Source organism: Sebastes umbrosus, chromosome 13 (genome assembly GCF_015220745.1).
Source record: "Sebastes umbrosus isolate fSebUmb1 chromosome 13, fSebUmb1.pri, whole genome shotgun sequence".
Taxonomy (NCBI): domain Eukaryota; kingdom Metazoa; phylum Chordata; class Actinopteri; order Perciformes; family Sebastidae; genus Sebastes; species Sebastes umbrosus.
This window is the reverse complement of record NC_051281.1, coordinates 20799129-20811475: the sequence shown is the minus strand read 5'-3', so window position 1 is coordinate 20811475 and position 12347 is coordinate 20799129. Positions and strand designations below refer to the sequence as shown.

The 12347-nt window shown below is 39.5% G+C and overlaps 1 protein-coding gene across 12 annotated transcripts in view; it reads right to left on the bottom strand.

Annotated features, from left to right (window-relative positions):
• mcf2lb (mcf.2 cell line derived transforming sequence-like b) overlaps positions 1-12347 on the bottom strand; it is a 42742-nt gene that overhangs the window by 1151 nt on the left and 29244 nt on the right. For 3 of the 12 annotated variants that reach the window (XM_037790287.1, XM_037790275.1, XM_037790276.1), the window contains 20 exons: positions 10978-11046; positions 10789-10876; positions 10545-10611; positions 10342-10457; positions 9427-9496; positions 9236-9328; positions 9052-9144; positions 8836-8961; positions 7349-7570; positions 7169-7261; positions 6561-6639; positions 6304-6403; positions 6056-6162; positions 5704-5796; positions 4133-4195; positions 3510-3575; positions 3273-3350; positions 2792-2901; positions 289-401; positions 92-195 (listed from right to left, as the gene is read on the bottom strand). In XM_037790287.1, the coding sequence (XP_037646215.1) occupies positions 92-195; positions 289-401; positions 2792-2901; positions 3273-3350; positions 3510-3575; positions 4133-4195; positions 5704-5796; positions 6056-6162; positions 6304-6403; positions 6561-6639; positions 7169-7261; positions 7349-7570; positions 8836-8961; positions 9052-9144; positions 9236-9328; positions 9427-9496; positions 10342-10457; positions 10545-10611; positions 10789-10876; positions 10978-11046 (1950 nt within the window). The remainder of the gene's footprint in view (positions 1-91; positions 196-288; positions 402-2791; positions 2902-3272; positions 3351-3509; positions 3576-4132; positions 4196-5703; positions 5797-6055; positions 6163-6303; positions 6404-6560; positions 6640-7168; positions 7262-7348; positions 7571-8835; positions 8962-9051; positions 9145-9235; positions 9329-9426; positions 9497-10341; positions 10458-10544; positions 10612-10788; positions 10877-10977; positions 11047-12347) is intronic. The other 9 variants (XM_037790278.1, XM_037790277.1, XM_037790280.1 and 6 more) reach the window with 9 other exon arrangements.

The window sequence follows — 12347 nt, the reverse complement described above, 5'->3', positions numbered from 1 at the left end:
TATTGAGGATTAATGTCAGATGTAGTACGCTTGCTTAACACCTATCTGTTCATGAGTCACACACTTTATTTGGGATTGTTTGTTTGAATACCTGAGCTGGTGAGAGACTGGCGAGACTTGGACTTTTCAATGAGCGTGATGAGATTAGCAGCTGCGATCCAGCCCTCCTTCGAGCTGCTCAGGTTACGTACCAACCTGCATGATCACACACACAAACTCAATATTATAACAGCGCTGCTATGATATTATTTTCATTTCTCATAGGCAGCAGTAAGGCTGTATTCTCACCACTGTCCGTCATCCCCCTCTTTGACCAGCTGCACCATGTCTCCGCTCTTCAACGAGAGCTCTTGAGCGCCGCCATTCTCATAGTCAGCCATCACCGTGTATTTGCCGACACACTGTTCAAAGTCGAGATAAGGAAACAGAAAAAGGAGACATACTGAAAATGAGAAAATCAGCACTTTGCCAAAAATTTACATGAGTCGACACAAATCAAGAGTTACATTAACATGTATGATAGTTTTGAGTTATGAATGGACAAACCGATCAACATGTGTCAACTTTAACAGCTGTGTTTTTAGACAAACTAAAGCAACTAGCTGGCGAACATAGTGGAGAACAGCAATTAAAAAAATAATGAAGCCAAGAACCAGGTGTGGACGGGCCTGTGGCACACGAGCCATTCCCTGGACCTGAGCCTGCTCTGACTATGTACAGGTATGGATGAGGTGAACTACGTGACCATACATGAATGGACACAGCCTGGTCTCATCTCACATTCATCACCATTTACTCTCTTGATCACATATAAACTACATCACTGCCGAAAGGCGAGACAGATGCTTTCAAATGAAGTCACGTGTGTTAATGTCAACGCTAAAAATGTGTCCATTTAATCTCATTCTAGCATGGCCACATTAAGTGTGGAGGGGTTGTGCAGCTAAAGAGACAGATATTTCCTTCGGGAGTTGGTGGAGGCCAAACCAGACAAATGTCATGTGGCCAGAAACTAGGGCTGGGCAATATATCAATATTATATCAATATCGTGATAAGAGACTAGATATCGTCTTAGATTTTAAATATTGTAATTTGACATAAGTATTGTCTTTTCCTGGTTTTAAAAGCTGCATTACAGTACAGGGATGTAATTTTCTGTACTTATCAAACTGTCCTAGCTGTTCTATTATTTGCCTTTACCCACTTAGCCATTATGTCCACATAACTGATGAGAATTAATCAATAATCTCATTGTGTAAATATTTTGTGAAAGCACCAATAGTCAACCCTACAATATCGATATTGAGGTATTTGGTAAAAAAAAAAAAATCATGATATTTGAATTTCTCCATAACGCCCAGTCCAGAAATGCAACTCTTAATAACTCCTAAAGTTGATTTGTGTCTGCTTTTTTTAGGCAACAGTTTTTTTGCTGAAATCTTAATAAGATGATAATATTATATTAATGTTGTGCTGTTGTTCTCCTGCCCCTAAGCTGCCATAAAAAATGACTGCTGCTCTAAGAAAATGTAAATGAAACACCAATATTTATTAAAACTGTAAAGTTAGCTATGAAGAACATAATTTGTGGTACATTACATGCAGTTTACTCCCTTTATCTGCCATGATGGAAAGAAATATATAACTGAGAAATTTGAAATGTTGATAAAGTTGATTTTACTGAAGCATACAGTAATAGCAAAGAACTTATATTGCCAAGAGGTTACAGTCAATTGTTCGTTCCATTGCAACATCAGCACCCAGCAGCAAAGCTACGCTTCTGCCATTTTTGGTCTGAAAGTGACTGCCAGATGCCAGTAAAACATCCGCCTAAAAAGTGCCGTACAAAAGTAAAACAAGTAAAAAAAATGATTATAAATATAATAAGTGTTTTCAGTCCAAAATGATGGCAGCAGCTGTTGTCAAAAAACACCAGATTTCCGTCTCTTTGCTTCTCTACTATTTGGTAATAGGCCATTTTCACAGCAGCCAATATGACATGTCATAGCAGGGTAAACACAGGGGTAATTGATAAAATGAATTATGGTCCTGTTCTATTTTGAGTGTCACAGCCATTCCAGTGAGCCAGCATTCACAATACCAGGGCCCTGGCTCATCTAAATGGAACGAGGCCATAATTAATGTTACTGATTAAACTTGTTTATCCTGAAATGATATGTCAGTATGGCTGCAGTGAAAAGGGCCTATTGTTTTATGAAGGTAGATTCAAATAGACCAGTGTGTTGCATGAGTAATCTAGACAGAGTCTAAAGTGTTTGAAATGTGTCTTATTGTCTTGTGTTTTATGTTTGGTTACATGTTAAAAATCTACATAAATGCAAAGACAGTAGTTGAGGCAAAAAAGGCAAATCAGTGTTCACAATAAAATGGATCATCATGATCTGATCATGTTACTAATGCAGCTGCTAATAATATACTAATAATACATCACATCAAAATATGTTTTATGACTCCTTAAGGCTTTTTAAGTACAATTCTGTACATACACTTATGCACTAGATATGCACACATAAACACACTTGTTTTTATCGCTTTGGAGGACATAATTATTCCCTGAGATTTACCTTAATCATAACCACTACATGCCTAACCCCAACCTTACCCTAAACTTAACAACACAGCAGGTTTAGCTTGTGGGGATCAGCCTCTGATTTGACAATGAGAGGCAAGTCCCCATAATTTGATTGTGTAAACAGATTTTTGTCCCTGCATCGTGATGATTACCGGTACAGGCAGGTTGACGCATGTCTGTTACACACAGTGACTCACCAGCTTCTTGCCAGTGTCGTCCTCTGGGTCAGAGTTAAGAGGTTCCTCAGCACTGGAATAGCCGTCATGCTCCTCCGAAGCATCCAGCGACAGGGAGGTCTTGTTCCAGCCTGAGAGGAGGAGGGAGACACAGCAGGTGTTTAGTTTACAGCTACGCTCATCTTCAGCTGCTCTCAAACATGTGCGTGGCCTGCAGTGAGAGATTTACAAAGTGTGAAAGAGTGAGAGGAAGAAACAAAAAGCTCTTCTGAATAGAGAATCCCAGGAATCCCAGCATGACACAATCAGCTCTAGGACTGGGGAGACAGGCATGCACTTCCATATTTTAAACTCTGACTCAAACAAAGGAAAAGTGGCAGGCAGAACTTCCTCCAAATCAGTGTGTATTTCTATGATTTTCGTGGAGATGTGGGGCAGTAAAGCAAAGAAAGAGTCTATAAAGGGTTTCTAGTAGTGAAACAGTGGGCCCAACACAGTGTACCTCTCCACTTTGTCTGTAAGAGACTAGGAGTGCTGAACCACCTGGCCCTGTTCATGTGGAGAGGGGGAGGACCTGCATCTGAGGGACAGGAGGCAATAGAAACACAGCTCACTCATCCTGCGGCCAGCGGCTACAGCCAATGAAACTCATAATTGTTAAGAGACTTGTGCTCATCATGGATGACTAAAGTAACCAGACAGGGAGAGTAAGCAGTAATTTGTTTGACAGACCAACTACCTTTGAAGCCGAATGGCGTGGGATCGCTCTGGCGTTTCGTCTTGTGATCGGGGCTCGTGGGAGATCCTGCCGTCAAAGGAAGAAAAGGGAGGGACAAAGAGGGTTGTTGAGGCAAGAAAAGGAAATCACGACCAAAATATTGATATTCAAAAAGAATATTTTGATGAGAAAAGCACAAATGTCACACGGTTAACAGCAAATTTTCAAAAGACACAGACGTAGTGTACACTAACAGCTGGATCAGAAAGGTTGAGGGAAAGACGACTAAAACAGAGGTAGAAAACTAAATCTAATAAGGAGAGCACCTGCAAAATGCAGCTCAATGTTGTGATACTTTTGGAGTGTTGGCAACATGGGCCTTTTTCAGAGAAGACATTTTAACATGTTGCAGTAGGAAAAGCACAGGTAATAATAAAATATATGATGCTTCAGTGTCAGGGCGGTGGTATTGTGCATACTGGCTCACTGTCACACTGTCATGACTTACTGGGACACTTGAATAAAACGGAGGCTGTGTTAATGTTAGTAGTAACACCTGTGCTTTTCCTATTATGGCAAGTCAAAGCTGTGAAAAAGGCATTGTGCCGGATTGAATGAAACCGGGGTCTAGAGCTGTGTGATACCTGGTGACAGGAAGATCTTCATGGATGGTAATGTAAAACTTTTATCATCGATAGCTGAGGGCTCTGTGGAGGGAAGCATGCGGTATTTGACCTACTGACCAAACCTCTTTGAAGTATGTTGCATCTTTATTTATTTTTGTCCTTCAGACACTTCGGTTAACCTACTTGGCTTAAGTTAGATGAGAAGCTACAGCAGCTTTTGGAGGTGGCCACATCAGAAATCAGAAAATTGCAACGGTGGTTTGACAGAAATAAATTGTCATTAAATTTGGACAAAACTAAATTTATGTTATTTGGAAACCAAAAAATAGACATACCAGTACAAATGATAATAGATGATGTGACTATTGAAAGAGTATATGTAAATAAATTTCTGGGTGTAATACTGGACCACAAAATCTGCTGGAAACCTCAGATAAATTATGTAAGAACAAAGCTGGCAAAGAGCATAGCAGTCTTAGGGAAAACAAGACACACACTGGATCATAAATCACTGAACATTCTGTATTCTTCACTTGTATCACCATATCTGAATTACTGTGTAGAAGTTTGGGGTAACACTTATAAAAGCAACTTACAACCATTATGCATACTACAGAAGAGAGCAATCAGGATAGTAAATAATGTGGGATATAGGGAACACACGAACACACTGTTTTTGAAGTCACATGCATTGAAATTTATGGATTTGGTCAAATTTAAAACCGCAATAATTATGTTTAGAGCAAGACATAATTCACTTCCGGGCAATATTCAAAAAATGTTTTGTGACAGGGAGGGGGGTTATAATTTTAGAGGAAAATTTAATTTTAAAAAGCATTGTGTTCGTACAAAAAAGAAGAGTATGTGTATTTCAGTCTGTGGGGTGGATTTGTGGAATGGGTTAGGTGATGGGTTGAAGGGGAGCACAAATATAAATCAATTTAAAAAGCTATACAAGAAAGATATTTTTGGGAGGTATATGGTTGAAGAAGAGTTGTGTTAAAGGTTGGTTATATACTTTTTAACTCCGGATGTATTTGTGGGTTGTAAATAAACTTGGGATGCTGTTCATATATTCAACTTAGGATGTAAATAAATCTGGGATAGTTTTTATATTATATTATATTATTTTATATTATCATTCTATGATATATGAGTTAATAGAGGAGAAGTGAGAAAGGGGTAGGGTAATATAAGTTTTTCTTCTACCTACTCCTTTTCGGACACTATAACTCTTGTTTTGTTTGTTATTATTTTGTATCTGTTTTTATTTATTATATGTTCGAAATAAAGTCTTTCATTCATTCATTCAAGATTGATACCACTCTTATGTCTGTACAGTAAAAATCAAGCTGTGGCCGAGATCAGTAACTTGTCGTCCCCATACAGACATGAGAGCGGTATCTAACTTTTCATCTAACTCTCAGCAAGAAAGCAAGTGAGCGTGTTTCCAAAATGTCTATTCTATAAATAACTCAACATAATTCTTTGACTTTAACTGAATGTAAATACACTTTTTTTCACTTCACAAATGCAGAAGATGATGTGATATGTTGGATATGAGATTGACTGAATGGCCTGGAGTTTACCTTTCTGAGTTTTGAGGTTACTGAAGCCCTGTAAAGTAAAGCGCTTTTTAGCCACAGCAGCTCTGTCTGAGGTAGGACTTGTCACAGCCTCATCTGACCCAGAGAATAAGACGGGACGGACAAAAAGAAAGAAGAAAGAAGGAAGAGTGTAAGTTAAGCACCAAGTTTAGAGGAAGAAAAGGAAGGAATTAAGGGGGGAAGAAGTTAAATGGTTCAGTGGAAAAGACATGAGTTGATCACAAAGAGGTACACAATAAGTGTAGTTTGTACAATACATGCACAAATGCTAAAGGCAGATTTGTTAAAAAACACAACTTTGACTTATTGGATGATTCTTAGTCTCTGTACTCACCTTTTCCCGTTGGCTTTGGTGAAGAAGAGGAGTTGACATCAGGGCTGCAGGGCTCAGCTTTCTTCTCCTCTCCCCTCTTAAGGCTCTTCTGACCGGACTTGAATGGACTGCGGGTGGACAAAAGTGGAACATAAGAACTTTCAACAGTCTCTAGAAAATATGCTTCTGATTCGACAGATTAATTAAAGAACAATTTAAACTGCACGTTTAAATTGTGAGAGAGAATAAAATGAGGAGTGCAGACTCACCTGAGACTTACTGCTCCACTGGGCACAGGAGGGAACTGGAAAACCTGGTCTGGTGCCCTCTGCTGGCTCGCTTTTGAAACACAGAGAGGGAGAGCGACCCCTTCAAAATAATGATGAACCATGATGGAACATTTTGCAAAGATTTTTCTTTCATAATAATAACTGGTAATAATATTAAAAGAAATGATAATAAACATGGATATCAGTGTGAACATTGAATTTAGAAACAGGTTTTAGAGTACATCCTCTCTCTGTACCTCTGCACGCTTCCAGCTGCGTTGTCAGAACCTTCCTGATCTCATTTACCCAAGTGGTTTTTACTTCAGCCGTTGGCGCCTGAAACAAGACGGTTAAACAAATATGAAAAAGCTCAGTGTAAACTGTATTATGCTTACTACTGTTACCTGGAGGTACACATCCATATGCATGCCTATTGTTCAAATACAGTACATTGCACTTAAAGGATAAGGCCTGTTGTTATTTATCATTTTTCTAATTTTCAACAAATTCCATAAAAGAAGATTAAAAACCAGCAATGTGTTAGTCCGCCTCTCAAAATTTTCCACCTTGCCTACCCTATCAGTACCAAACACATTTACCCAAAACAGCTAGGCACTCAAAATGTACTGTTGTTTTAGCAAAAATGACTAAAATAACTGTACATTTTTCTTCTCAAGCCTCATTTTAATAAGTGCAAGTGAGACTTTACAGCACCACAATGTAGATGAAGGATTGATCTATGGCACACAGAGGAATCAGGGGCTACAAAGACAGTTATTATTAATCGGATCAATTTCATGGGATTTGTTGACCATTAGAAAAAAAGTAGAATATAAACACTATTAATGTTTATGTGTTAACATACCTGAACAATATAGACCTCTTCTCTGGAGTTGCACCAGATTTCAAACTTCTTGTTGTCTCCCTTAGCATTCTCGGTAATGCCGACAGCACTCATCTGTTAAAAAAGGTAAAGGTTAAAATGTTTTATAACTACAAATAGATGGCAGTATAAGAGACAAACGTAACCGTAGGTGGTGCTCACATTCAGAGACTGTTTGAAGCTGTATGACGGAGCTTTCTCGTAGCCTTCCCCGTTCTCCTCCCTCCTCTTGCAGAAGAGCAGGGCCTTCTCGTGGAGGAAGAGGTGCCTCTGCATGGGCTTGAAACGGGCCAGGTCCTTGACCTTGGCGTGACCTTTCTTGTGCTCCGTCCACACGCTGAATGACCCCTGCATCAGCAGCTTACCCAGCTCAGTCATATTACCCTGAGAGAAGAAGGAGTTAAAGATGCTGTAAGATGGAGCCGATCGGCCACGTACTGCTCTTTCCGTTCTAAAATACTGTATAGAGGTCATCATGTGATATTTAAACAGATTAATTTCGGTTTCATTCAATGCTTCTGTTTCCTGTCTATTCTGTGCTCTGTGTTATGTGCCAGTGTTCATCTGGAGTGTCTGTATTCTGACCTGCAGTGAGCTGCTAGAGATGCTCACTTGATTTCACCTGTACTGTATATATTGTATATCATTCTTTACAAATTAAATCAAATTAGTTTTCTTAATTTTGCATTTTCATGTAATTATTTGCATTCCTGTTTTTAAATTAAACCTGTGTTTCTCCTCCCTCTTTTAGTGTAATAGTATTCCAGTCTCCCTTTTTGTCTCCCCTCTTCTTTGTTGGTCTTTTCCTTCTTTAAATCACAGAGACAACCATGCAAGAAATGTTGGTGCAATGCCAGAACATGACACTTCACCACAGATCAGTGCATACGTTTACATGCACAAAATATTCAGTTTTTTAGCCTTATTCCGAAAAAGACAATATTCCTACTAAGCTGTTTACATGAGTAATGAAAATGAATATTCCATTAATACTCCTGTTTACATGCAGCGTGCATACTCTGATTAACGTAACCGGTGGCCGACTTGTTTGACTGACCAAAAACAGCCTCTCCTTGGCTCTTCTAGTGTTTCAACCAACTTCGTGATATTTGCACATATCCAAAAACCTGTTGATATTCAACTCTTTCATAATGTTTAAAAGCAGGTGTTCTTCTCCTTCTGACCAGAAATGTGGGCCTTTCTTTTGGGTATGCATCTCTGCAATCTGTCGGCTAGTTGTTTGTGTACAACGCACAGAGCTGGCCGTAAACAGGGAAGAGGCTGAGTGTTGCAAATGGCGTTAAAAACCCCATTTGAAACGCATATTCCAAATACGCTATATACATGTCCAAAGAATGCTCCTAAAACCTGAATAATATCGGCATATCCCATACGTCTTAATCATAAAATGCTCCATTCAAAGTAAGGTTTAATATCCAAACAGAAATATGCTTCTTACATGACCCTTATCAAATTCAAAATATTATCAAATTTGGAATAATAGTCAGATATTAGTGTGCATGTAAACATAGTCAGTGTGGCTTTTGCACAACATCATATTGAAACACTACTCTCAGCATGTCTCTGTCTTCCATCTTGTGTCAGTCACCTTTTTAAAGCACGTGTTCTGTGATTGTTTAACGTCTCACCTCATATCCTGTAATGGCGATGAGGTGCATGGAGTCGTTGACAGCCTTGAGGATGCCCAAGATGGAGGTCAGCGCCTCCTGCAGGTCATCGGCCCCCTCAAGGCTTTTGCTGTACTTCAGCATTTCCTGTGGTCGGAAACACAATAAAGCATGCAGCTCAGCGACGACTGAAGAGAGGGAGAAATCCCACTGAAAAGACAACAGATACTATCATACCTTCAGTAGCAGCTGATATTTGGTAATCCTCTGAACAGGCTTCAGCAGATAGGAGTCTAAGCCCAGTTTATGCTCCAGCTTTTTCTGACACTCCTGATGGAAATAAAAAAAAAAAATAAAAAAATTGTGTAAATAAGACAAACAAATATTTACTTAAAAACTTGACGGTGCTGACGGTGTTCACCTGGAAGAAGGCACAGTCTGAGCACTGCCTCCAAAGGCTTTCAGAGCGAGGCTTGTTGTGACAGTACTTCTCATAAATCTGCAGGTCTGTCATCTAGAGGACGGCAGGGAAAACAACTTGTATTCAAGAAAACTCTTCATCAGCACATTTGGATTCACATCACTGTACTGAAAATCTCATAATTCACTCACCCTCTCTATAAAACACCTTCCTACCAACTGTGGGCAGTCGGTGTACTGCTCCAACTCCCTCAGAAACGTCCTGGAAACCACAAAATCATGCCATTGACGAAAAAGCAAAGGTGATGAAGAATGAGAGAAAAAATAATAATAAGATAATTGAATAAAATGCTGATTAGCTTTGTTAGTTAAATACTAGGGCTGTCAATCGAATAAAATATTTAATCACGATAAATCGCAAATTTATCGAACATTTTCTATCCGTACAAAATGTACCTTAAAGGGAGATTTGTCAATTATTTAATACACTTACAACATGTGAGTGGGCAAATATGCTTGCTTTATGCAAATGTATGTATATATTTATTATTGGAAATCAATTAACAACACAAAATAATGGCAAATATTGTCCAGGAACCCTCACAGGTACTGCATTTAGCATAAGAAATATGCTCAAACTCAAGCCCAAAAGGTAACAACAGCTCGGCCAGTGTATGACTTGCCCCAAACTGCATGTGGTTATCATAAAGTGGGCATGTCTGTAAAGGGGAGACTCGTGGGTACCCATAGAGCCCGATTTCATTCACATATCTTGAGGTCAGAGGTCAAGAGATCCCTTTGAAAATGGCCATGCGGGTTGTTTCTCGCCAAAATTGAGCGTAAGTTTGGAGAGTTATCTAACCTCCTTCTCAACAAGCCAGTATGACATGGTTGGTACCAATGGATTCTTTAGGTTTTTTCATAGTTTCATATGATGCCAGTATCATCACTCTAGCTTTAAAACTGAGCCCGCTACAACCTAAAAATCGCAATTTGCGTTAATGAGTTAATGAAATTAGTGGCGTTAAAACAAATTTGCATGAACTTTGACAGCCCTACTTAATACATGTCAGTATCATCAATGACAGGCAGATGGCGCTCTTTCACCTCTTGTGGAAGTGGTAAATTTCTGTCATGTTGCCAAACAGAATCTCCTTTTTGTTCTGCAAAGGAGCAGGGATGAGGTGAGCCATCGCTGCATTATCCATCTCAGAGGCATACCCCTGTAACACACACAAAAACAAAACATGAAATTCTAGACAAAAGTAAAAGACAGAGAAGAACAAACATTGCGTGGAGTGAATAAACACCTGTAATACACAGAGCAGCTCCTCCACGTATGCTCTCTCGGTTTCCAGCAGCTCGTTCATAACGTGTCTGCAGACAAGGAGAGAATAGTGAGATGGATAGGAAGGCAAAAAAAAAGAAGAGATCAAATGAAGTATGAAGAAAAGATAGATGCACAGGTCTGTAGATAATGAGGTAACCGTTTTCACACAGTCCATCTGCTGTGTAATTTGATTACAGATGAAAGAGCGACGGCTAATCCCTCACCTCCTGAGCACCGCCAGGTTCTCCTCCTCCTCTGACAGCGAGGCATGTCTGCTGTTGCTGTCTCCGTTCTGCAGTTGGTCGTTTCCCTGGGGAAAAAAGAAAACATCGGATCACCGTGATAAGCGACAGACAATACAAACTTTAGAAACAGACAGCATGTAGACACAAACAGAATCATGACAATACCCCCACTCACTTTCTCACAGTTGTTCCCAGAGTCGGCCTCTGAGCACTTCCTCTCCTGCTGTGCTCTGTGTGCTGTGGAAGGAGGCGAAGAAAAACAGTCAGAATAAATGTGGGGAAATAAATAAATGTTGCATCCATCTACTGACATCAGACGTATAATATCTAGGCCGAGTTTTGGTTGGCCATTAGTCCTCTGTAATATTTGAGGCTTGGTAGTGAATATATAGGCTGTATTCAAAGTTTTTGAACACCATATATTTTAGCACTTTTGGCTCAATCTTAAGTATTGTATTTTTAAATGTATTGTAAATACACTAGAATTAGAACATATGAGTGATGAAGCGGGTATAAGTGAATTAAGAAATGATTGCAACTTTTTGTTTTATTAGAAATTACATGGATGTAATAGATCTAGTACATAGTGGTGATTTCTCTTTTTGATGCTGTTGATTAATGCTAGCTGTGTTTACCATGAATAATGCTGAATAATGATGATAAAACAGACAATAAAAAGGGACATTTTCATGCTCATTTTCAGGTTTATACTTGTATTTTGGGTTTCTACTAGAACATGATTACACGCTTTAATGTTCAAAAAACACATTATCTGTCTCATACTGTCGGTCTGAATATACCTGTATTCATCCTCTGTCTGAAACGCTCCGTTTTAGCGTCTATGTCTTTATTCTAATAAGCCTGCATGTGACATAGGAAGGGGAGCCAAATCTGAACGGCTTGTTGAATCACATGTTTTCTGATCTAGACAGCCAGAAAAACACTGACTTGGTTGTCTTATTTCACAGTTTGTGGGTTGGTAGACACTCCAGATACCCAAATGTATGTACACAAGCACTGAAACAAGACTTTGTTATACAAATAGTCAGTGGTCATGTCTATAATGTTAAATCCAGCGGTGCATGTCCGCCAGGTCCAGCAATGACACTAGAGGACGCGCTGCTCCACTCAACTGGCCGTGCAAGCGGTAACGTACCCGGTCGTGGAATGCACGTGATTGGTCCCTGGTTTTCTGCTTGCTGTTTCAAACAGGAAATAACATGGCGGCCTGCTCGTAAACTTTCTGTTATTCCGTCTAAACAATCCACTAAAATCTACTTCTGAAAACATTTTAAGTGAGAAAAAAGCGATGCCACTGCTGAATCTCGTTTCATTTTAGTACTAGATCGCCTAGTTTGACAGTTTAGTCCAAGTTTCGAGAGCCGGACGCGTTCATGACAAGCTCATTTGCATAAAGGACTGTACCCGCCTTTTAATTTTGAAAGAGCAACGGTCAATGAGGAAACTCCGAGACTCGGCCGACCAGTCGTGTAACTTCATCACTCAGTCACTCACATAGTGACAGACTTTAGCGTCTG